At 47.1% G+C, this 27,131-nt stretch overlaps 1 protein-coding gene across 1 annotated transcript; it reads left to right on the top strand.

The window, feature by feature from the left end:
- The first annotated feature begins 1,598 nt into the window (after positions 1-1,598).
- Positions 1,599-22,199, top strand: ZNF438 (zinc finger protein 438). The gene is made up of 3 exons (XM_066585359.1): positions 1,599-1,672; positions 13,141-14,821; positions 16,081-22,199. Exons 1-3 carry the CDS (start codon positions 1,639-1,641, stop codon positions 16,595-16,597), a joined length of 2,232 nt encoding a protein of 743 aa, XP_066441456.1. The 5' UTR covers positions 1,599-1,638; the 3' UTR covers positions 16,598-22,199.
- The last annotated feature ends 4,932 nt before the right edge of the window (positions 22,200-27,131 follow it).

Genomic DNA, 27,131 nt, shown 5'->3' with positions numbered 1-27,131 from the left:
GCACTCTACCATATGTACATCACACACAGCACTCTACCATATGTACATCACACACACACACAGCGCTCTACCATATGTACATCACACACACACACAGCACTCTACCATATGTACATCACACACACACAGAGCTCTACCATATGTACATCTCACACACACAGAGCTCTACCATATGTACATCACACACACACACAGCGCTCTACCATATGTACATCACACACACATACACACAGAGCTCTACCATATGTACATTGTGCACACAGCGCTCTACCATATGTACATCACACACACACACACACAGAGCTCTACCATATGTACATCACACACACACACACACACAGAGCTCTACCATATGTACATCACACACACACAGCGCTCTACCATATGTACATCACACACACACACAGCGCTCTACCATATGTACATCACACACACACAGCGCTCTACCATATGTACATCACACACACACACACAGAGCTCTACTATATGTACATCACACACACAGAGCTCTACTATATGTACATCTCACACACACACACACACACACAGAGCTCTACTATATGTACATCACACACACACACACACACAGCTCTACTATATGTACATCACACACACACAGCTCTACTATATGTACATCTCTCACACACAGCTCTACTATATGTACATCTCACACACACAAACAGCTCTACTATATGTACATCTCACACACACACACAGCTCTACTATATGTACATCTCACACACACACACAGCTCTACTATATGTACATCTCACACACACAGCTCTACTATATGTACATCTCACACACCCACACAGCTCTACTATATGTACATCTCACACACACACACAGCTCTACTATATGTACATCTCACACACACACAGAGCTCTACCATATGTACATCACACACACACACAGAGCTCTACCATATGTACATCACACACACACACACAGCTCTACTATATGTACATCACACACACACACACACACAGCTCTACTATATGTACATCACACACACACACAGCTCTACTATATGTACATCTCACACACACACACACACACAGAGCTCTACCATATGTACATCACACACACACAGCGCTCTACCATATGTACATTGTGCACACAGAGCTCTACCACATGTACATCACAAACAGAGCTCTACTATATATACACATCACACACATAGCGCTCTACCATATGTACATCACACACATACAGAGCTCTACTATATATATACACACCACACATACTGCTCTACTATATGTACATCACACACACAGCGCTCTACCATATGTACATCACACACACAGCGCTCTACCATATGTACATCACACACACAGCTCTACCATATGTACATTATGTACAACACACACACACCTCTTCCGTTATCTTCCTGTCACGTGACTTCGCAGCCCGCCCACTTAGGCACGTGGCCGGTCATATGGTGGCGACGTCACGCAGGTCCTTCACCACCCTTGCTTGGGTGATTCACAGTGATTGGTTGTTTGGGTTGGCTGATTCACCAAACAACCAATCGGGTTGCGAATCGAGCAGGAGTCTTGTGGAAAACGTTAATATGCGCCCCCCTCAGGATATAGACGTTCCGCTTCCGTCGTTTCTTCTGTGGAGGAAGTAGAAGCTATGCTTCATGTCCGGGAAGCGGCGGCGCCTGCAGGTATGTACCGGCTGCTGTGTGCTGCTCCTCGGTCTCTGTTGTCCATAGCAACTAATCACATCGCTGTTCTCAGTTTGTACGCGCAGAAGAGGAGATGAAAGCTGTGCTACGATTGGTCGCTATGGGTCACATGTCGAGCTTGTCCCTCCAGTAGTGTCCGCCCGTCAGGCTGCCGGCATTTAGTTCCCTGCAGCAGATATGGCGCCGACGTGACCAGAGGCTTCATGGTGACAGGGCTCGCGGGTCAGAAGTCTGTCACCCGGGGGCACGGCACTGTGTAGTGGCGGCGTGCGGTATTACAGCTCCGTATGCCTCCTGTGACTAGGACTGACGGCGAGCGGCGAATCGTAGCAGCGCCCCACGGCGGAGGGGAGTATTACTGACCGTCTGGCGGTGTTAACCCTTCACTGACCACAGATCAGTGTAGCAGTACAAGCGGCCCGTGGGAGTCCTCCGATCCCCAGGATGTGCTCAGGGGGTCCCCTGGGGTACCTCAGCCCTCACAGGCCAGTAGAGGGGAGCCGCAGATCCCTCCGCCACTAGCAGCCTCACCACCCTAAGGCCTCCTTCCCACGAACGGATTTCCGCCGCGTAATTCGCGGCGAAAATCCGCTGCGTTGCCCGCAGCTATTAGGTTCTATTGAACCTAATAGCTCCATGCTCACGATGCGTAATTCCACCGCGGAATTACGCACCGCGATTTCTCCCGTCCTCACCCGCAGCATGCTCTATTTTCTGCGGGTGAGGACGGGCTGTACGCACTGACGGCTTCCATTGCAGTCAATGGAAGCCGTCCATTCACGCTATCTCCCGCTGTAACCAGCGGGAGATAGCGTGAAAAAACGCTTTCCCGCCCACCGCCGAGCGTCATATGACGCCAAATGACGCGGTCCGGCCGCGTCACGTGACACGGCCGGCCGTGCACGTGACACGGCTGGTGACGCGAGGGCGGTGGGTGGTGACGGGCGGTGACGCGCGGCGGTGGGCGGGGAAGCGATTTCACGCTATCTCCCGCAGGTAAGTATAGGGGCTCTGGGGGGCGCCGTGACGGGCTTCACAGCGGAATATTACGCTGCGGAGCCCGTCACGCTCGTGGGAAGGAGGCCTAAGGGCTCATGTCCACGGGCAAAATGTGATTTAAAATCCGCAGCGGATCTCCCGCGCGCGGATCCGCACCCCATAGGGTGGCTCACAAGTTAAAAAAGGTTGGGCCTCTGACCTACAGTATCTTTTCTGTGATCTGGTCTGTAATAACCTAGATATGATCTAGATGCCCTTTTATGAATGGGGGCATTACATCTGCTTTATGACAATCCATTGGCACAGTGACTAGATGACCTTTAAATGTAAACACGGGTATGGACCTGATTAAACTTGGCTCTTTGAGGGCACATGGGTGTAAGCTAATTTGTTGTCCCAGTGCTCTGTTGTTCGTTTACTTTAAAGTGTTGCGTTACCTCTGAGTTTCTGCTCGATCTTACGGATAGACACAGGTTGCACTCTTGAGATGATGCCCATAGCATCTCCTGCACTATCCTAATTAGGAAAACCCCGACACGAGACTCGCCATGCTTTGTGAAGTAGCCTTGGCAATTCTACCGCCCACCAAGCACCATGAGTCTTTCCCTGTCTGATAGAGGATTGGCTGAAGATCAAAAGTAATATGAGGCTTTATAGGAAAAAAATCCCTAGAACAAGACGTCTTACACCCATGAAACCTCAACGTCTAAGGGCTCATGTCCACGGGGAAAATAAGAAATAAAATCCGCAGCAGATTTTAACTCTTCTCCCGCATGCGGATCCGCACCCCATAGGGATGCATTGACCACCTGCGGGGTAGATAAATACCCGCGGATCGTCAATAAAAGGCATTTTTAAAAAAATGGAGCATGAAAAAATCTGGACCATGCTCCATTTTCGTGCGGGTCTCCCGCGGGCTTCTATTGAAGCCTATGGAAGCCGTCCGGATCCGCGGGAGACCTAAAATAGGAATTAAAAGCATTTACTCACCCGCAGCGGGCCGCGAAGCTCTGCTCTTCCTCACGGCTGCATCTCCCTTGCTTCGGCTCGGCGGATGTGCCCGGCGCATGCGCGCGGCACGTCGACGACGTGCCGGCGATGTGCCGCCGGCGTCAGGAATTCATCCGCCGGCCGAAAATGAAGATCCGTCCGTGAGGAAGAGCAGAGCTTCGCCGCCCGCTACGGATAGGTAAATGCTTTTAAATTGCTATTTTCAGCGCTCATGTCCGCGGGGCAGGAGGGACCCGCTGCAGATTCTACATGGAGAATCTGCAGCGGATCTGATTTTCCCCGTGGACATGAGGCCTAAGGGCACTGCGCTGAGGCCCGCCCGCGGATCAACCAGTAGGGAGAAACTGATGTCAACAAGGCGAAAATAGTCGATTTAGTATCTTTCACCTCAAAAAAGGTGGTTGGATAAAAAAACGAAAATGTCAGCAATAAAAATTACCATCATCCCTCAAACCTGTAGTGACACCGGAGGAGACCTGCAAGCACCCCAAAACTACCGGGGCGTACCAGTACTGCGCCTCCATAACCCCTTCCCACTGATACTCCCCAATACTTGTATCTAAGCAGGGTGTATCCTTAGAACAACCTCTATACAATATGCTAACCAATACACTTGTAGCTAAGCAGGGTGTATCCCCAGAACAACCCCATACAGTATACCAATACACATGTATCTAAGCAGGGTGTATCTGAGAACAATCCCAATACTTGTATCTAAGCAGGGTGTATCTCCACAACAACCCCTATACACCATACTCACCAATACACTTGTATCTAAGCATGATGCATAGCCAGAACAATCCCTACACACGATTTTCAGCAATACACTTGTATCTAAGCAGGGGTATCCCCAAAATAACCCTATGATACTCACCAATACACTTGTATCTAAGCATGATGTATCCCCAGAACAATCCCTATACACTATACTCTGCAATATACTTGTATCTAAGCAGGTGTATCCCCAGAACAACCCCTATACACGATACTCACCAATACACTTGTATCTAAGCAGGGCGTATCCCCAGAACAGGGCGGGGGGGGGGGGGGGTGCATATCGCACCGCACGATTTTACCTCTGTTGTCAGCAACCTCCCCCAACAGTGGCCCTAGTAGTGATAGTGCCCCCCACCACCACACACAGTGGCCCTAGTAGTGATAGTGCCCCCCACCACCACCACACACAGTGGCCCTAGTAGTGATAGTGCCCCCCACCACCACCACACACAGTGGCCCTAGTAGTGATAGTGCCCCCCACCACCACCACACACAGTGGCCCTAGTAGTGATAGTGCCCCCCACCACCACCACACACAGTGGCCCTAGTAGTGATAGTGCCCCCCACCACCACCACACACAGTGGCCCTAGTAGTGATAGTGCCCCCCACCACCACCACACACAGTGGCCCTAGTAGTGATAGTGCCCCCCACCACCACCACACACAGTGGCCCTAGTAGTGATAGTGCCCCCCACCACCACACACAAACACAGTGGCTCTAGTAGTGATAGTGACCAAGCCCCCAGTAGTAATAATGACTTCCCCTCCCCCCAGAGCGGCCCTAACGCACAAGTTTTGTATGATTTTATTGGCAGTGGGAAGTCGCCCTGAGGCGAAGGCAGAGCCCAATCCCTTAGTATAATTGCTGTCTGGACTGGCTGGAGATCCTCTCCGATTAGCGGTGAGACAGGTGTGGCCCCCAGCAGCGCACACCTGCCGAAGAAGCACCTGATAGAACCTCGGATACAGGAGGAGGATCCCACCAGAGACAGGGAGCACAGCATCTGCTGCGGGGGTCGAGAGGAGGGCCTACACCCGACGGGTGACCTCTCGTGGCCCTGCAGTCCGCCACCAGTGGAGATCTGGAGAAATCCCTGGAAGAGCTGAAACGGCCACCTCCTCCAACCCGTCTGACGGATGGGAGGGAGGAACGGGTGTTTCCACCTTCACTGAGATCGGGGAGGGTCCCGCCTCCTGTCCTGAGGGAGGCGGGCTGTCATGGGAGGAAGGGAAAGCTTTACAAAAAAAGTGTGAAAAAGTGACATGATATTAAACCTATATAAGGGTGCATTCAGACGACCGTATGTTGGCTGGTTTTCATGCCCAGCCGATTCACGGCGTGTCTCTCTGCAGGGGGAGGAGGCTGGAAGGGTCGGGAGCAGTGCTCTGAGCTCTCCACCCCCCTGCACTATTTTCAATGAGGAGAGGCGGGACGGAGGTGGAGCTAATTCCCAAAACTTAGACCTGCCTCCTCTCATTGCAAATAGTGCAGAGGGGCGGAGAGGAGGCAGAGAGGGGGCGGGAGCTCAGTGCACTGCGCCCGGCTCTTCCAGCCTCCTCCCCCCTGCAGAGAGAGACGCAGTATATCGGCCGGCGTGAATACCCGGCCGGTATATAGTCGTCTGAATGCTCCCTAAATGTGGTATTGACGTGATCGTATCAGCCCGCAGAATTAGCGGCACTTATTACTTAGACCTCACGGCGAACGGCATAAAAAGAGAAAAAAAAACATGCAAGAATTGCAGATTTTGTTAATCATGTATGTAGAAAAAACTGCATAAAAGCAATCAAAATGTTATGTGTTCCCAGAAACGGGATAAATGAGGACTGGCGCTCACCTCGCGATAAAACGAGCAGCCCTCATAGAGCTCCGTGCGGAGAAACATTAGGAATCTGTAAAATTGGTTGGTCATTAGGGCATAAAACGGGCCGGCCACTACGGGGTTAAGCTGCAGACGGTCGCTCAGCGGCCGATCACATCTTTTATGCAGCCAAAATAGAATCTTGGTTGCTGGCAGTGCGTCTCTCCGTGTGAACGAGGTGCCGCCACCTGGACAACCATAGTAACATAGTATGTGAGACCGTTCATCCAATGAGGCCTATTACCCCCACCCCATGTTGATCCAGAGGAAAGCAAAAAAAAAAAAGAGGTAGAAGCCATGAAATGTCCATCTGGACTCCAATCTGGCAATGGGAATAATCCCCGGATCACCGACCCTCCTGAGTAATCAGCGATATAACATGTAATATTGTAACAATCAAGAAAGACGTCCAGAACCGCTTATACTCTTATATCGTATCACCATATCGTTCTACAGTCTCACTGCTCTTACAGTAAAGAACCCCCTTCTATGTTGTAGAAACCTATCCTCTAGATGTAGAGAGCGCCCCCTTGTTACAGTCCTGGGTATAATAGATGATGGGAGAGATCTCTGTACTGACTCCTACTATATTATACCTCTCTGGGTATTGTAGTCCGCCCATTCCATTTATTACTTTAGTTGTCACCTCTGTACTCGCTCAAGCTCTGATATGTCCTTCTTGAGTTCCGGTGCCCCAAACTGTCCACAATATCCCATGTGTGGTCTGACCAGTGACTTGTAGAGAGGAAGAACAATGTTCTCATCATGCGCCCCTAGACCTCTTCTGGTGCTGAGGGCATATCTCCCCGCTCTATTTGCAGTTGTCTATTTGCGTTTTATATCAAATATTGGTTCAGCCAATCCATTCTGCTCCATTGTCTTCTCTTCCTCCGGGGTGTATACATTGTGCCGAGGGGGTAGATTGGTGGCTTATACTAAGAAGCACATCTAGTCTGCTTGGGGGTTGCGGTCTCCACTGCTTGCTCATGTGGGTAATAAGGGGCGGTGACCCAACCAGGGTCTTATAAATTGCCCCTTATTGCATTGCTTATTTTATGGCCTTTGCAGTAGGATTTTATACTTAAAAGTTGCACCACACAAACGCGTTTTCGTGCAGTGCGATTCATAGGCGGGCTCCATAGGGAAACATGGGCTACAAAACCTCGTAAATCGCAGTAATATTTAGCAGCCCGCATTTTTTTCCCCTCGCAATGTAGCAGCCTACAAAACCTCGCTAATGTGAAGGATCCCATTGGAAAGCATCAGCTTCACATACATGCGATTCGTAGTGCTGTCGCATCGCGAGAAACATCGCACGATTTTGTCACCCGTGTGAAACCGGCCTTAGAGTATAAACAATAAATGTGAAACATTCAAAAACATGCTAATTACTTACTGTGAGCGGCTCATATCATATAGGAATAAAAGACTGAAGGCCCTAGATCTCCACTCACTGGCCCAGAAACACCGAGGAGAATTTATGATGGGGGGGGGGGGGGGGAGTAGAGGCACTGTTTCCACAACTCCCATAGAAGTCAATGGATTAAGTGAGCAGTGCTGTTCCCTCAGTTACAGGAACCGTACAGATTGCTGTGCTTGACTTCTATGGGAGGTGTGGAAAAGCTGTAGCCATGCTGCACTTGGCTATTACCATCCTTTCAACCACTCCTTGCAGGCACTTTCAGGCCCCTCTTCATCTACAGTGCGCTGGAGTGAAGTTTCTTAAGACCAACATTTAAAATGCCGTCCATGTAAACTTCCCCCAAAGTATTTAGAAAGTTTCCGAACTTTTACATTATACCGAAAATATGATTTCCACACAGAACCCATTTCGTCTACAAGCTGCCCGTTTTACTTGGCACCATGGCGGCATTATCTTAGGAGTCGGTGTTTTCTGGAATCACAGCGGATTAGTTAATTGTAAGTTAATGAAATTCCTCAGGAATCCCCATATTACTGCAGGAATTAATTTGTGGACTTTGATCATATAAGTAAAACGTACGATTTCACTGAATATTAATGTGTTACTTCCCTTGCAGCGTTGATAGGTTTGCAGCGCATGGCTTCAAAGAGTCTTCTGGTGAGCCGCATACATACATTAATCAGCGTGTTAACGCCACGTGGCGGCTTCTGGGTCTGTATGATACCGATGTCCATTTATTTGCCTATTTTGGTACGCTTGTTACATAATTCCATCCCCCAGCCTGGGCCAGTTGTTGTCCCAATCATCATGTGTATTCAGATGACTATATTTTGTTGACTTTAACCCCTTCCCGTGCCAGCACGTACATTTACGTCCTGGAGCGTCGGGGTATGTATACAGAGAGGTCGCGGGGCGACCTCTCTGCATACAGCGCGGGCGTCAGCTGTTTACTACAGCTGATTACCGCGGGCAATAGCTGCAATCGACCGTTCAGACGACCATGGCTATTAACCCTTTAAATGCCGCTGTCAATTCTGATGTTCGGGGGGTCCCGTACGTAAAATAAAACTACAAGTTTGGTATCACAGCAATCGTACTGACCCATAGAATAAAGTTATCATGTCGTTTTTGTTGCAGTTTTGTGCGCCGTAGAAACAGGACGCACTAAAAGATGGCGGAAGGTTGTTTTTTCTTTTTTCATTTTACTCCACTTAGAATTTTTTTAAAAAGTTTTTCAGTACATTATATGTTACTTTAAATAGCACCATTAAAAACTACAACTCAGCCCACAAAAAACAAGCCCTCATACAGCGACGTTGATGGATAAATAAAGGAGTTATGATTTTTTTTTTCAAGGGGGGGGGGGGGGATGAAAAACGAAAAGGGGGGTGGAGGGCCGCGTCATTAAGGGCTTAAAGCATGTCTGAGTTTTCACCAAGTTTTCTACAATACCCCACATCCGCCTCTCATTCACTGCTGTTTGCACTGTTTCGGGTCTGTAAGTTCTGATTTTCAGGTGCTCGTCCCCCAGTTTTCTGTTGCTTTATTGTTTGCAATTCACAACCAGGGAAGGACATGTAGCAAGCCTAGAATTCTGCCAGTAGTTCACTGTCTTGACTTCCCATGCCGCAGTGCATAATCTGTGATACCATTAGCAGGGAGGCAGCCTCTGAATGCCCTAATATAACTGAATGTGGCTGTGTTGTGACTAACAGGATGTCACGACTCAACAAACGCAAGAAATCTGTCAGGTTTAACTTTCTTCAGATTGTCTATTCGCAGCAACTTGTGAGTTGCAATGCAACTGCATTCACTTACAGTGTAATGAGACAGACATAGGAGGGCCATGCTGCATTTTTTTGGAAGTGCAACACAAGTTGTGCCAAATTTTGTGTAGTCACAGCCTATACATTTCTCTCCTCCTCCATTTTTTTAGTTGAATGCGGCTCACAACCATCACTCAGAGTTTAATGTGGCTCACAAGTTAAAAAAGGTTGGGCCTCTGACCTACAGTATCTTTTCTGTGATCTGGTCTGTAATAACCTAGATATGATCTAGATGCCCTTTTATGAATGGGGGCATTACATCTGCTTTATGACAATCCATTGGCACAGTGACTAGATGACCTGTAAATGTAAACACGGGTATGGACCTAATTAAACTTGGCTCTTTGAGGGCTCGGGTGTAAGCTAATTTGTTGTCCCAGTGCTCTGTTGTTCGTTTACTTTAAAGTGTTGCGTTACCTCTGAGTTTCTGCTCGATCTTACGGATAGACACAGGTTGCACTCTTGAGATGATGCCCATAGCGCCTCCTGCACTATCCTAATTAGGAAAACCCCGACACGAGACTCGCCATGCTTTGTGAAGTAGCCTTGGCAATTCTACCGCCCACCAAGCACCATGAGTCTTTCCCTGTCTGATAGAGGATTGGCTGAAGATCAAAAGTAATATGAGGCTTTATAGGAAAAAAATCCCTAGAACAAGATGTCTTACACCCGTGAAACCTCAAAGTCTAAGGCCTCATGTCCACGGGGAAAATAAGAATTAAAATCCGCAGCAGATTTTAACTCTTCTCCCGCGCGCGGATCCGCACCCCATAGGGATGCATTGACCACCCGCGGGTAGATAAATACCCGCGGATCGTCAATAAAAGTGATTTTAAAAAAAATGGAGCATGAAAAAATCTGGACCATGCTCCATTTTCGTGCGGGTCTCCCGCGGGCTTCTATTGAAGCCTATGGAAGCCGTCCGGATCCGCGGGAGACCTAAAATAGGAATTTAAAAGAATTTACTCATCCGGAGCGGGCGGGGAAGGTCTCCTCTTCCTCACGGCCGCATCTTTCTTGCTTCGGCTCGGTGGATGTGCCCGGCGCATGCGCGCGGCACGTCGGCGACGTGCCGCCGGCGTGAGGAATTCATCCGCCGGCCGAAAAAGAAGATCCGGCCGTGAGGAAGAGCAGAGCTTCCCGCCCGCTACGGATAGGTAAATTCTTATAAATTCCTATTTTCAGCGCTCATGTTCGCAGGGCAGGAGGGACCCGCTGCGGATTCTACATGTAGAATCCGTAGCGGGCCCGATTTTCCCCGTGGACATGAGGCCTAAGTGTATTTACTTCTGCATCCCAGAATCCGCGGGACGCCCTGAAATATAGCCTGTAATAAGAGATAACTAAAAACTAGGGCTGATCTAATGTAAATATCAATCCAGAGCACCTCTAGAAGGTCGGGGCGATCAGCCGGATAGTCCCAGAGCAGTTAGTCATAAAATACCCTGCTGGGAGGCGGCACTGATGCCACAGATTCCCCACTGCTAACTGCTGGAAAGGTACAACCCCAGAGCAGTAACGTGGCGACGCTGCAGGTAAATCTCCGAACCTATGATATTGTTCCTAATAATGGCGGACGAGGGGATGCGAATGAGGTTATTGCTGAAGGAGGCTGCCTGATCTTCAGACTACATTGTTGTCGTGCACACAGGACTAATGAGACTGTCTTTTGCCCCATTTATCTGGTCTTGTGTGCGTTCCCTGATATACAAATACTGCCTATTTTCACCGTGCGTTCTGGCATTTCTGGTCTACTCGCTTCTTTCCGATTCCATTGTGGATTATGGATATTTATCTAATCTGTCCTTTCTTTTTAGAGGTAGTGATTTGCTCTTCTCCTTCGAGTCAAACGCAATTTGATGATATCGCCACCAGGGGCAGAAGTTCTGGTGTTTGCTCTCTTTTGCTTGAGGTTCTCTAGAGTCGAGCTGTCCTACTGAGTTATCTACCCTTAGGCTGTATATCCAGCTTGAGGTTGCAATTATGGAACTATCCTACTTTAGTCATAGCTGATTTAGGCTACTTCATATGGGCCTGTGAACCCCGCCCCCATATCGCGCTCCCCACTAATTCCCCGTGGATGCGAGGCATTCACCAGCAGCTTCTCCCCGTTACTCCTCTGGGGTTGCGCGTTTCCAGCAGTTAGCAGCGGGGAAGCTGTGGCTTTTTGTGTGGGATCAGTGTAGCCTCCCAGGAGGGTGATTTTTGACTAATTGCTCTGGGACTATCCGGCTGATCGCCCCAACCTTCTAGAGGTGGTCTGGATTTTCTGTTATATACACGATATCAGCCCTAGGTTTTAGTTAGGTTATATTTTAGGGTGTCCCGGTGATTGTGTCTACATTTTGACTCTTCTCTTGGCAGTTCTGTGATACTTCTGTACCTCTGCTTGCATTTAGAAGTGGGGGAACACATTAAAGAAGCCCTCTGTCATTCTTTTCTTTGCGTAGAAAGGGCTTTTGGAGATTGTGATATTGCTTACCTCTCCTTAGGCCATGGATATCTGATTGAGGGTCTTCCGCTCAGGGCTGCAGCCAGCCAGCTGTTTGAAGGGCCACGGCGCTAGGATGAGCATAGAAGCCTCTTCACTACATGCTAGGCACGGCACCGTAAGATTAGTAATGGCAGTAGCTGGTATAGCAGCTCAATCCCATTCACTTGTATGGGGTTTAGCTGCTATCTGGCCACGTCGCGAATGAGCGTGATACCGCTGGCCTAAGTGGAGGACGTAGAGCTCCCCCGAGCACCATTAGCTTCTCAAACAGCTGATTGTCAGGGGTTCTAAGTGGCTGACCCCTGCCAATTGGATATTTATGTCTTATAAGGATAAGTCATCACTATTGAAGTTCTAGAAAACCCCTTTAATTCCAATATAGTGGTATAATTAATGGGGTTGTAAACTACTGATGGCCTATCTGCAATAAAGGATATCCATAATGGATTGGCTGGGGTCTGCCACCTGGGAACCTGTTGCTCAGGTGTTTGCTGGGTCGGTGTGTTCATACAATTAGCTGATTTATGCAGGAAGTGGACAGCTCTGTTCCCACTGCAGTGACCAGGCTTGGTATTACAGTCAAAGTTTCCATTCTCTTCAATGTGAGCTGGGCCTGTAATACCAAGCCTGGCCATTGCAGTGGGAACGGAGCTGTCGGCTTAATGCATAAATCGCTTAAGTGTGCAAGCACACAGGCCCAGCAAGCAGCTGATTGATGGGGGTCCCTACTATTGATGATCTGTCCCTCTGATAGACCATTAATAGTTTACAACTGGACAACCCCTTTAAGTGTCCATTCCCTGTCTACAGCATCACTTAACCTAACTGCAATTTTTACATATTCCTTATTAGCAGTCATTTTGGGAGAATCTTCTTCTCTTTGACGCATTCCCTCTGGTGCGTCCATTCCAAGTTGCTCTATGGCATTGTTACACAGGAAGTGTCCCCCGCCAGGAGATGGTGACAGCGGTAACGCCTAGGGGGTCATCACTGGACTGTCTGTGGGATGCATGTCCTGTGTATTCTCTTACAATACATGTTTTCTGTTTTACAGAGTCGCGGCTCGCCATCGGATCTCCCGGGACTATGCACTGCAAGAAGGCCGTCCCCAACACAACTCACTTTAGAACTATAGCACCAAAAGTGACGCCAAAGATTGTTTCTTCCTTTTCGTCATCCGGTTTTCCTCCCTCCCTGTCTGATGTTGCCGTGCCTGCAGTTAAACCGTTGGTTATTAACCCCCAGAAGTATACTTTGATGAAAGTCGCCGGACATGATGGTACTTTTTCCCTTGTAGCTTTACCACAAGTCACTTCAGCGATGGGGAGCTCTGTAATAAAAAACACTGGTATACCTTTGCAAAAAAATCTCAAATTACCCATTCCAAGGTACCAGCCCGCTCGCAGCAAAAAGTTCCTCAACAAGAAAATGAAGGGCGCATGCAAGCCAAAAACAGCTGGGGCAAATATGCAGGTAAATGAGGATGGCCCTTCTGAAGCTACTACAAAATTAGAGCCCAAGACAGAAAATGCAAAACCCTTGAGGGCAGCAGAAGAGTCTGGTTTGGAAAGCAGGCTTTTCACAACAAGTGGGGTGGAAGTTTGTGAAGTAAATAACTCAAATATTCCTTGTACAGAAAGCAGTCTAAACCCAAGTTCCGCCACTAGAAGCCCCATAAAGTTAATTGAGAAGAGAATTTCTTCATCCAACGGTAGCGGGTCATCAGTTAGATATGAAAGCGCCAAAGTTGTTGACTCTACAAACTCCCTAACGGTGCTTTCTCCGGTTGTATTTGGCAGTCCACTTCAACCTCTCCAATCTGTTCCTAAGGGGAAGTTGCCTATTTTGCCTTATTCAAAAATGAAGAAATCTGTCGCTTCAGAAGCAATCAAAGCAAAACCAAGTATAGGTCCTACTAGCGTACAGACGACGCCATGCGAAGTCCAAATTACTTCTCCTTCTGTCAATGTTTTAAATTTCTCTGCTTTGGATAGTCCACGCCAACCAAATCTAACGTCTGATCCCGGCATCCACATCAACCAGAATTATAGTTTTGCAAGAAAACGGGGGAAGAAACGAAAAACTTACAGTGAGATATTGGGCTACCAAACAAAAATAAGACTTGTTGGAAAGAAGATCATTACATGCAAGGATAAATACAAGGCTCAGGCTGAGGTCGCTGGTAAAAGTGAAACAGCCTCAAAGAAATATCGAAATATAATGCCAAAGCCAATGGGCGAGGTTCAGAGCCTGGCATCGCTGAGCGCCTCCAACCCTTTACTTCATGCAAGTACGGCTGAATGTCATCTAAGAAATAGGTTTGGCAGCAGACTTCACCGGTGGAGGCAAGGAGACCATTCTTTGACTCCAAAGAGTAGTACAAAAGTGTTGTACAAGTGTCATGTGTGTGATCATAGCTTCCAGTTTAAGCATCACTTACAAGACCACCTGAACGGTCATAGCAACAGGAGACCCTACCACTGCCGTCTATGTCGGAAGGCCTACGTGCACTCGGGTAGTCTCAGCACGCACATGAAGCTCCACCATAGCGAGAGCCGTCTCAAGAAGCTGATGTGCTGCGAGTTCTGCGCCAAGGTCTTTGGACACATCCGAGTGTATATTGGACACCTTAAAGAAGTCCATAGAGTTGCTATAAGCACAGAATCTTCCTGCAAACTGGGGAAGAAAAGCCTAACTCTCAAAGCGAGACCTGAAACAAGTCTCTTACTACAGAGGTGAGTACTCCGTTGACCCCAACACCCTTCATAGAAGCCAAGTTATCCACAGGACAGGGGTGACTTTATGATCGGTGGGGTCCAACCACGGCGATCCCCACCATTCTTGTGAGCGTGGGTCTCTAAGGTTTCCGCAGGGATAGGGGGGAACTTTATAGCTCCACATAACCCCTTTAAGAGGATTCCTACCCTGGGGCCAATCCAGAGAATTAGAGACTCATGTCCCCCACCCCCTTCCCACCTATTTCACAATTCAATACAGAAATGGGAGAATAAATTTTGAAGCGTGTGCAGCTCGGGGTGTAAACGGTAGATTGAGAACCTGGTGGCCAATTTACATTCATTAATGGTAGCAACATTGGAAAGGAGGACAGGAGGTGTTACATGGCTTGAAAGTTTGTGAACCCTTCAGACTTTTCCATGTTTCTGCTTATATTTGACCTAAAACTACATCAGATTTTCACAGAAGTCCTAAAAGTAGATAGAGAACAAAATGGAAAAAATGAAACACAAATTTTAGACTTGTTCATTTATTTATAGGAAAATGTTCTGATATTTCGTGTCTAAGTGACAGACTAAGCGCCGGATGAAAAGCGGGTGGCGCTAGGGTATCTCCACAGCCCCATTGAAAGTGAATGGAGCGTTAGTGTGCTTGCATGACCGGCGCTTCGTTTAGTCTCCTCTTCACTGCTGGGTGTGTAGCGAGGAGGGTGGGGTATGCCAGACCTCCATTCAAGATTGGCGGGGTCCTCGGCAGTGAGTTTCCCCCCCCCCCACCTCCACACTCACCAATCGGCAAGTTATTCTCCTCCTGTGGATGTGCTGTGTATGGGCAATAAACTTGTGTTTTTGGTAGAACCCCTTTTGGACTTGTTTACAAAGGTCAGATTTGCCACGGATTTACTATACGGATTCTCCACACGGAAAATCCGCGACATTTACACTAGCAGCAAAGTGGATGAGATTTTCAAAATTTTGTTCCCATGCTGCAAAAAAAAATCTACAGAATCCTGTAGAAATTGACACGCGGAGTGAAATTTAAATCTGCAGCCTATCAATTGTATTGCCGACGATACTGCGGACTCCGCCTCTTCTCAATGAGGGGGTGGACTCTGCACCAAAATCCACTTTAAAAACCGCCCTCCAGATACGAACCAAATGGTGCCGACCCGCTGCAGCAAATCTGCCCGGTGTGAACAGGCCCCATAGTATTGTTGTTCGTAGAAGTCAATGGATTTATTGTGCGGCTTCCTTTACAGGAATAAGAGTGTCTCTACGGAAGGCGATTCTGTTCCCAGACCAAACGATGGGGTCCAATTACAGATCCGATGCGGACGCTGTCCTTTCGTAGCGACAGCCTTTTCTGCTATGAAGCTCCATCTGTTCAGTGTACATGAAGATGAATCTCAGGAGGTTTTGCCTGAAGGAGTCCTGCAGTGCGGACGAGGTGCCCAGGAGGAGGTGGTCGAGGAAGCAACGCATCAATGGAAGTTACTGGATGAAAGCAGAAATGGCGCTGAAGGCTGCGGCTGTCTGGTCAGTACTATGAAGGAGCCGCTTGTTACTCCATCAGCGGACGGTGAGCACCCCCCTGGCCTTTCCTCACAAATCAAGTTCTTTTGCAGAGATCATTTCAACTGCTTGCTTTGTGCAGAAGCTTATAAGAGCCGGCAGGAAGTCTTCCGACACTGGGAGGAGCAGCACAACTGTGAGAATCCGACGCTGCTCTGGGCGCTCTTCTCTTCGCTGCCGCAGAATGAGCAAAAAAACACTTGAAAATCCCTTTTTCTTCACCTGCAAGTTGATGTTAAAAGCTGAAATTGCCGTCTTCTGTGCGCTGATCTGTGGTGACTGCAGAGCCTTTTATTTCTGGGGTTTTATATTGTCGGTTGTGTTCTGATGTTTGCCGCTTTTTTTAGGAGATGAGACATATATAGACACTTATTGTATAGCGATTGTCTTGTGATGGCACATCTGTGGTGTTCTGCCGCTTGTGCAGCGCTACATCGCCTGAGCTCTTATATTATTCTCACAGATGCGATAATCCGGACAGAAAATCTTAACTCTTATGATTTTTGCTACTTAAGATTTTTGGTATAGGCCTAAGAATATAGCGAAGCTCCGAGTCCCACTGCACACCGACGCTCTGCCAAGCCAACGATTGGCTGCCATCATTTCTCGTCACACAGCTGCAATTGCAGGCTAATAGTTTGGCTGCATACAGCCACCACTAGGGGGAGCAATCTGCTTCATAGTTAGTATTGATCACAGCAGGAGGCGTATAAATCTGTATGCAGAAAAAAAACCCTCTAATATTGGCATAGTATTTGCCTATAAATGGGAACATGGAAAAATACTTCTAGAGTGTCACCTATCAAAAGCCAGCTGTAAGTCGGGGTACAAGCTTTTAAGGGGCCGTGTACAAAAACTGAGGATAGAAACCTAACCTCCATAAGGAAAATACGGCCCTGTACAGACAGCTGATTAGGGGGTTTTGCCCCTCTTCAGTACACAGGAGGGTTCTGGTTGGCAGGGTGAGATGCCTGTGAAATGGGGTTACTGCTTCTCCTTTCGGGGAGCACCATAGTGGTGTGGGGAGTCTTCTAGGCCTTCATGGTGCCACCTATGGGAAGGTGGGGAAAGAACCTGGAAACGGTCCATCTGTACTTGGCGATCTTTTCCTCCCAGAGAAGACGTTTCTATTCGCAGTTATATTGCAAGGCCTGGCAAGAGGTCCAACAGGGACTTGTAGGGAAACTACTTTTCAACAGTGGTGCCATGGAGGCATTTTTTTCTCATTTGCATATCTGTTGTGCAGGGAGCATTGCATTTTCTAGAAGACTCTCTATGCCCTTTAAGGCACTCTCCGCGAGGCGTAACCTTACCCCACCCAGACAAACATTGTGCAGGGTAGTTCTCGGCTGTACGGTTGGTACAGCCCTGCCATCCAACAAGGGGTCAAGACTTCTATTCTTGTGATCGGTGGCTGAATCAGCGGTGGAACCTCTTGTGATTGGGCACAATTCTGAATATAGGTGATAAGCAGCGATTCTGAGACCACCCCTTTAATAGAGGGGGTGGTATATCTTTGCACAGCACTTAGTGAAGCCATTTTCATCCCAGACTTTTACGGCATATTCTGTAGATGCACCTTAACCCCTTCCCGCTCCAGGACGTACCGGTACGTCCTGGAGATAGCGCAGGATCACATAAGATCCAGCGCTATCCCGCAGTGGGAGCCGGCTGTCAGTCACAGCCGGCGTCCCGCTGCAACAGCGGGGGGGGCATCGGTGATGCGCCCCCCGCTGTTAACCCCTTCCCTGCCGCGATCTAAGTAGATCGCGGCAGGGAAAGAGTTCACAGAGGGATCACGCTCCCTCTGTGTCTCCGGACGGAACTCGCGATGTCATCGCGAGAGCCTGGCCTGTCGCCATGGCAACAGGACGCCAGACATTGGCGTCCTGTATTGCCTGTGCCTATAATCGCTGTATAAGCGATAAGGCATGGCAGAGCAGTAGCTCTGCCATGCCTTATAACAGCGATCATAGGCACAGTGTTGTAAGTCCCTCAGAGGGACTCAAATAGTATAAAAAAAGAAAAGAAAAGTGTAAAAAAAAAAAGAAAGAAAAATGTTAAAAAAAAATGTAAAAAAACCCCTTTTTTTAATGCTTTTTCTAATATTAGCATAAAAAAAGGGAAAAAAAATTAAAACCCCACATATTGGGTATTGACGCGTCCGTAACGACGTGTACAAAAAGTTGAACACACTTTTTATTTTGTACCATAAAAAGCGTAAAAAACAATGCCAAAAAACAGAGGCAAAATGCTAATTTTTAGCATTTTGCCTCCCAAAAAATGCAATAAAAGTGATCAAAAAAGCCGTACATTCCCCAAAATGGTACCAATAAAAACTACAGCTCGTCTCGCAAAAAATAAGCCCTCATAGAGCTCCATACATAGAAAAATAAAAAAGTTACAGGACTTTGAATGCAGCTATAGAGGAAAAAAAAGATTTCCAAAAAAAAGGGGGTTTTATTGCAAAAGTGTAAAAACCTAAAAAAAATATATAACAATTTTAGTATTGTTACCGTACCGACCCGCAGAAAAAATTTAGTGTCATTTATGCTGCATGATTAACGCTGTAAAAAAAAAAGAATTGATGCGTTTTCTCTCCGTTATCATAAAAAAAATAAAAAAATTTTACGATATTGTCTATGTACCCAAAAGTGGCACCAATAAAAACTACAGCTCACCACGCAAAAAAACAAGCCCTTATACGGCCGCGTCCACGGAAAAATAAAAAAGTTATGGCTTTTGAAAAATGGAGATGGAAAAATACCAAAAAATCGCTTGGTCCTCAACGCCAAAATAGGCCGTGTCATTAAGGGGTTAAAGGTCCCAGGTGGGAAGAAACAAAAAAAGCGCATGTGAAATACATGCAAAAAGTGACCATTTGAATACACCCAAAATCTATATAAAATTGATAGATTTTGGTTGGTGTATATTTTTTTTAATCTAAAGTTGTAGTCCTTGAACTAGGATTAAAGTGTATATCCACCTTTTTGAATACTTTTACATGTGCATTTCATTTACATAAAAAGTTGAATTAGTTTGCACTGATCATAAGTTGTACTCTGAATTGTAACCCAAAGCTTTAAAGGTAGAAGTATATTTAATTGCTACACTGCTTAAAAAAATGAAGAAACTTTTGAAAATGTCACTAATTGATGTATTCAGCTCTTCTGCAGGCCTGTATTTCTCCCATGGTACCCAAGTACACACGACCCGCTGCAGTCATGCGCTGCTCCTAATTAGGGCTCAGATGCGAGTAGCTCACAGGCTTGGTCTGTTGGTATTGGAGCTGTATGTCCAAAACAATAGGATGCCTTTCATGAGGACTGAGATGCTTCTCTTTGTAATGTTGATGCATTGAAACCATAAATCCAGTTGTTACATTGATGGACGTACTTTTATTTTTAGTGCATTCTAAATCAACTGCTGATTTTTTTCCAAGATGAGTCGTGCATGCCACAGCCTTCAGGAACACGCACCGCGAGGCTCCCGATCCTCTCAACGGGCGTTTTTGTTTTTTTGTTGTTTTTGTTTTTTTACAGCTAATTAAGCTCAAGACACAGTAGCTGAAAATCACTTCACGTAAATTTTAGTGCCGTAGAGCCGCAATCTTTTCACGCACCTATACTGCGCTAAAGTTCTTTACGGGACAACTTCCCTCCGAACAGCACTATACTTGTTTATGATGTCCGGGGAGCTGGGGATGTCTTGTTATACTCTCCACCAGGGAAGTCCATGTGGGGTCCGAGAATGACTCTTCGCACCCCCTTGTGCACACTGATCTCCAGCCACTGGCTTTTGACTCCAGCACCCCTGTTTGGATTTTTTTTTTTTTTTAAGCTCCTGATAGTTCCAACGATTATGGCTTCAGCGCTGTCACACAGCAACGACGCTGCATGGAGGCGGAGAGCGTCGATAATCAGCCGGTCGTCCATAGATGAACACTGCTTATGCGGTCCGATTTATTGGCAGGTTTTACACCCTCCATCGTTGGCCGCCATTACTCTGATTACATTCATTTCCACAACTACCTGAAGGATATCGTTCCATCGAAACGGGTTCTAAGACCTTTCTGTAGAGGGGTTTTTGTTTTCTCACCTTCAGAATGGCCGTCACTCTGCTTTTCACTCCGCTTCGTTCCCAGCTAGAACTGCAGTAGCCTATCGCAGGCCTCGATGCTCATGTGCGCGAGAGCGACCCATGACCGCTGAGGCCAGTAATTAGCAGTGAACATGTGAATTCACCGATTCCTGTTTCACCAGGGATTGAAGCAAAGGGGAGCGGTGGAAGGATGCAGTGGAGCTCAACTGCAGGCGCAGTGGAAGGATGCAGTGGAGCTCAACCGCAGGCGCAGTGGAGCTGAACCGTAGGCGCAGTGGAAGGATGCAGTGGAGCTGAACCGTAGGCGCAGTGGAAGGATGCAGTAGAGCTGTACCGTAGGCGCAGTGGGGCTGTACCGCAGGCACAGTGGAAGGATGCAGTGGGGCTGTACCGCAGGCGCAGTGGAAGGATGCAGTGGGGCTGTACCGCAGGCGCAGTGGAAGGATGCAGTGGGGCTGTACCGCAGGCGCAGTGGAAGGATGTAGTGGCTGTTTTTTATTTTTCAAAGTTATTTTAAAACAGGATTTCAATAGATTTTATGATCTATTTCTTGCCAAATTAGGATGCTGTCACATTACAGTTTTTTTTTCTTCGATTTGTCTGTTTTTTGAAAAATGTAGGTCCTTCATACAGATCTCCAATAACTCGCTTGGCGGGGGATATTCCTAAATGTCTCTGCTTTTAGTTTCTGGCATAAAAAGTCACAAGACTTTTCTCAAGGCTTGCTTGCACAAAAACTTTTCGTGGTCCGTGCTGCTGTCAACGACTTTCCTAAAAGGGCTGTGGCTAGTTGGATGGGCATAGCCACCCTGGACCAACTTATTTGTATATAATTTTCCCCTAAACCTGGCATAGACTACTAGAATTGTACGCTAGATCAGACCTGGCATAGATTTCTGTGTAGACGCACGGAGGTGCCAAGATGCTCCTAATACATGAAGAGTCGAGCGTCTCTTTGTATATGGTGTTTGAACTGCCAGTCATAATATATTTCTCCCATAATGTCAAGGAATAACAGGGTTTATGTTATGACTTTGTTTGCTCCAAGCTACAAACCGCACAAGCTGAATGAATGAATGATTCTGTCTAAAGTGCCCTACATGACTGCCGATTGTAATTCACTGAAAGCACAGCGCTCTTGGCGCCCTTTGAGTCTTCGGCGGAGGCTACATGTTGCACTTCGGTGGTTGTTACCCAAGAAATTACTTACAGTAGCAATATAAACTACATTGGATGTTGCCTTTAAAGGGATTTTCCATCTCTTCAAAGTTGATGACCTACAGGATCCACAGGATAGGGCATCTAGAGCTGATTTTTGGGGGTCTGCTGCCTGGGGCCCACGTGGTCATTCTGCACATTGTGCAGCAGCCTGGCATGGTGCCTGCTTTGTGTGCAGCTGTCTGGGGATGGTTTCTGACTTTGCTTTCAATTCCCGGTCATTGTTAGACTTTTTATACAAGCCTTGTAACAGTGCTTTGAAGGAATGCTGCCTTCCAATAGGTGGCGCTGCGGAGGTATTGTTCTATCTCCCTTATTTTCTTGTTTCATACGGACCCCCACCAATCCGCTATTGATGACTATCTGAGGAAACTGTAGGTCATCAGTTTTGAAGAACTGGAGAATTATTTTAAAGAAAAAATAGATGTCCGATAATAAACTAATCTCCCTTAAAGGAGATGTCCCGCGCCAAAACGGGTTTTTTTTTTTTTAAACCCCCCCCCCGTTCGGCGCGAGACAACCCCGATGCAGGGGTTAAAAAACCCACCCGCACAGCGCTTACCTGAATCCCGGCGGTCCGGCGTCTTCATACTCACCTGCTGAAGATGGCCGCCGGGATCCTCTGTCTTCATGGACCGCAGGGCTTCTCTGCGGTCCATTGCCGATTCCAGCCTCCTGATTGGCTGGAATCGGCACGTGACGGGGCGGAGCTACACGGAGCCCCATAGAGAAGAGGAGAAGACCCGGACTGCGCAAGCGCGGCTAATTTGGCCATCGGAGGCCGAAAATTAGTCGGCACCATGGAGACGAGGACGCTAGCAACGGAGCAGGTAAGTATAAAACTTTTTATAACTTCTGTATGGCTCATAATTAATGCACAATGTATATTACAAAGTGCATTATTATGGCCATACAGAAGTGTATAGACCCACTTGCTGCCTCGGGACATCTCCTTTAAGGACTAGTATGAAAAAGATCTGGCTGCTTCTGTCCACAGTTTGTGAGCGGTATGAAAGCTCAGGCCCATATACCTTAATAGGCTGTTGTGGCAAAGCTCAACCTATAAACAATAGCGGCAATGTTTATGGAGAAAAAAGCAGCCATGTTTTCCTTAATCTTCTACAACCCCTTAAGAAGGTATTTTTCTCCTCTAGCTGTTTTCCGCTTGTCGGACTTCTCTCCTGCTAACTGAGCGTGCGAAAGTACAAGATCACATCTGACCAGTGTTTGTCATTGTATTTATATTTGTGCTTTTAAGCCATTGTTGAGAAAGGGTGATAAAATGTCCTTTTCAGATTTAAATTTTGTTAATAAAGTTATATAAAAATGTATATTTTAATATACTAAAGTATGTTATTTGGTGTTCAAAACACGTATCCACTTTGTGGTTTTGGTTCATAATTGTTTATTGTAGTCAACAACTTAAGACAATAAACATATTTTGACTTTTTTGAAAACTCCTTTAGTGTATATCAACTAGCTGTTGAGAGAAGCATTGCCCCCCCCCCCCCCCCAACCCCCCCAGCACTCTTGTTCGTGCAGGTGATGTGTGAGCATTAGGTATAAAGGAGAGGATCACACAGGGGATCCCAGAACAAAAACTGTCACCAACTGTAGAGCTGACAACGGGGTCTGATGGGGGGGGGGGGGGGGGGGGATGTCGCCGGGTGTCGAGCCGACAACGGGGTCTGGCGGGAGCGGTGTCACCAACCAATCAGTACTGTCATCGCAGCTTCTGGACCTTCCAGAGTCCACTGTTGGCCATGTTATTGGGACATGGAAGCCATCCGGTGTGTGCAGTGCCGCTACGTTCAGGGAGACCTTGTAAACTGACAGAATGTAGACAACAAAGCCTTGTAGGAGCTGTGAAGACATCACACACATCATCTTCCCTCGCTCAGGGTCTCACAGGCCATTGGAACATGCATTATCACCAGAACCATCCATAGGGAACACCATGTGAAGGGTTGCCATGGACGAGCGGTGGCACACAACATCCCAGCAGTGAATGCACAGCGGCACCTGTGATAGTGCTTGGAGCGACGGACTGTAAGTGAGTGGAAGCAAGTGTTTGTGGATAGATGAATCGCAGTACAGCAACTCACAATCAGATGTCAGTACTTGGTTGTGGTGGTTGTCTGGAGAGTGGTTTCTACGTGATTGCAGCATCCCATCAATGAGGTTTTGGAAGAGATTCTCGTATGGTGGTGGTGGGGGTGTTCTGCTGGGAAGGACTGGGGTCATTGGTTCTAGTGAAATTCAACCTCAACACAAATGGGTACAGAGACATTGCAGACAATGTGGCATCGCCTCCCCTGTGGTAATACTGTGTTACAGCTCCGTGTCTCCACCAACATGGCTGGGCACCATGTCATACGGCACGCAGTGTGGGGGAGCAGAACGTCTGCAAACTTCATTCATAAAAACATAGTATGTAAGGCCGAAAAAAGACATCTCCATCTAGGTCATCCTTTTAAACACCAATGTTAATCCAGAGAAATGGGGGGGGGGGGGGGGAACTCTCAATGAGAGAAACTATTTTCCTCATTCAATGGAAAACAAAAAAATCCTTCCCAACTGCAATCTGGCTATCGGAATAATCCCCAGATCACCGACCCGTCTGAGTAATCAGTAAATATAACCTGTAATATAACACTCAAGAAAGACGCCCAGAAGCTCTTATATCGTATCATCATCACCGCGTCCTCAGGAGAGAGTTCCAAAGTCTCACTGCTCTTACAATAAAGACCCCCTTCTATGTTATAGAAACCTTTCCTCTAGATGTAGAGAGCGCCCCCTTGTTACAGTCCTGGGTATAATAGATGATGGAGAGATCTCTGTTCTTAGAGGGTGCTCTTCATACTATTACAGTCCTCACTGACCATAAGCATTTGGTTTATCTGGAGTCCGCTAAGCGCTTGAACGCACGTCAAGCCACGTGGGCATTTTTTTTTTTTCATGTTTCAATTTTGTAGTCACATGTGCCAAGAATGTCAAAGCTGATGCGTTGTCGCGTAGCTTCGGGGTTCCCGAGGTAGAGGAGCCTCAGCCAGAGAGTATTCTGGGCCTGGGCATGGTGGTTGCCGCTCTTACGTCTGACACCTCTGCTTTACTCCAGTCGGCCCAGCAGTCGGTTCCCCAAGGCCTTCCGGAAGGGAGTCTATTTGTACCCCATGCCTTGCGGCTCCTCATATTGGAGGAAGTTCATTCGTTGGTGTTGGCTGGACATCTAGGGGTCCAAGGCACCCTGGAGCTGTGTGGCCGTTTGTATTGGTGACCACAAATGTCTCGGGACGTCCGGGAGTTTGTCAAGTCCTGCCCAATCTATGCTTGAGGTAAGAGTGTACGGAGATGACCTGAAGGCCTGCTTTGTCCTTCCCGTTCCAGAGAGGCCATGGATCCATCTGTTGATTGGATTTTATTACCGACTTGCCCAAATCCCAGGGGTGCTCGGTCGTCGTGGTGGTAGTCAACAGGTTTTCCAAAACGGCACATTTTACTGCTCTTAAGAAGCTTCAGTCCGCACCTGAGTTAGCCATCATATATTTGTCAGGGAGATTGTGCACCTGCATGGGGTCCCTGAGGATATTGTTTCCAACCGGGGAGTCCAATTTGTTGCCCAGTTTTGAAGGGCGTTTTGTAACAATATCTGGATCGGATTGTCATTTTCCTCTGCCTTCCACCCGGAGTCCAATGGGCAGATGGAATGTATACACCAGGAACTGGGTCAGAACCTCAGAATGTATGTGAGTGATTGTCAGAGTCTCTGGGTCAATTATTTAGCGTTGGCTGAGTTTGCTATCAACAATCATACACATTCAGCATCTGGGGTGTCTCCGTTCTTCTGTAATTTTGGATTTAATCCCAGGTTCTCTGTGGCCTTCCCCTCATCTTCTAACAATCCGTCTGCTGACGCTCAGGTTCAGGACCTACAGGAGGTGTGGGAGAAGGTGCAGGGCAACTTGGAGCGGTCCCGGGATGCGGTGCTGAGAAGGAGTAGAGGTACACATACCATTTCTGAACCTTTGTCTATGGGCCAGTTGGTGTATTTGTCCTCAAAGAACCTGAAGTTAAAGGTTCCTTCGTTGAAGCTGGCTTCCCGATTTGTGCGCCCTTTTCCTATCACTAAAGTGATTAGTCCGTTGGCATACGAGCTGGCACTGCCGGACACGTGGAGAATCCACAAATCGCTCCAGTGGTGGCCACCTCCGGTCCGCCCATTCCACTTGTAAAGAGGAAGAACAATATTCTCATCATGCACCCCTAGACCTCTTCTGATGCCCCCATGATCCTATCTGCCTTGGCAGCAGCTCCCGGACACTGGTTGCTCCAGTTAAACTTAGTTATAATCCTCCAAGTCACTCTCCATGTCGGTGTCCCCACTAAAATGTGATTGTTCCCAGCAAGAGAAACCACATAATCTTGTAGATATGATACCTTTAAATGGCTAACAAAAATACATGATGTAATAGCGAGCTTGCGAACCTCTCGGGCTCTTCGTCAGGCTAAAAATGGAATAGATCTAAAGAGGCATGACTATTTATACACACTTATGCATACTTATGACAAAGCACAGACAGGGATGTGATTGGTTTGCACTTAAAAGGAATACTGCAACAGAAAAAAAACCTTTTTTTCTATGCACTGATAACAGAGTGAAAGTTTTATGGTCGCTAAATTACTGTTGCTGTTTTTTTTTTTTTACTAGGCCAGCAGTCTTATCTGTGCAATAAATGTCTCACACTTCCCATTCACGCATAAATCCTGGGGAATAATTTAACCCACTATTCAGTGTGTCAAAAGTTATCAATTTATATTCCCAAATTCTTCTATGGTTGTGCGACTTGAAACCACCCTTCAATATCAGAATTCTCATATCTCCTATGTCAGGGGTATCAAACTCATTTTCACAGAGGGCCACATCAGCCTTATGGCTGCCTTCAAAGGGCCGATTCTAATTGTAAGACTATATATTAAAAGTGACCCCCATAGTGGCCCAATTGGTAATAAGGTCCCCCATAGTGACCAGTGGCACACAATATATTACAATATATATATATATATATATATATATATATATATATATATATAATATATATACACACACATATACATACACACATACATACACACACACACACAGGCACACACTATTATTATATGTGTGTGTGTGTGTATATGTATATGTATATATATATATATATATAAAGGCGCATACTATAAGTATACATGCACAGATGCACACTATTCTACACATATACGCACATATGCACACTATTATACATATACGCACAGACGCACACTATTATACACGTATACACAGACGCATATCATTTTACACATATACGCACAGGCGCACACCATTATACACGTATACGCACAGGCGCACACCATTATACATGTATACGCACAGGCGCAC

Source organism: Eleutherodactylus coqui, chromosome 12 (genome assembly GCF_035609145.1).
Source record: "Eleutherodactylus coqui strain aEleCoq1 chromosome 12, aEleCoq1.hap1, whole genome shotgun sequence".
Lineage (NCBI taxonomy): Eukaryota > Metazoa > Chordata > Amphibia > Anura > Eleutherodactylidae > Eleutherodactylus > Eleutherodactylus coqui.
Note: the sequence above shows the minus strand (reverse complement) of the source record. Positions and strands in the feature narration are given on the sequence as shown.

Coding starts and splice junctions, on each gene's coding strand:
- ZNF438 (XM_066585359.1), top strand. CDS start 1,639: ATGCTTCATGTCCGGGAAGCGGCGGCGCCTGCAG. Junction 1,673..13,140: donor GGAAGCGGCGGCGCCTGCAG/GTATGTACCGGC, acceptor TCTGTTTTACAG/AGTCGCGGCTCGCCATCGGA. Junction 14,822..16,080: donor ACAAGTCTCTTACTACAGAG/GTGAGTACTCCG, acceptor CTTCCTTTACAG/GAATAAGAGTGTCTCTACGG.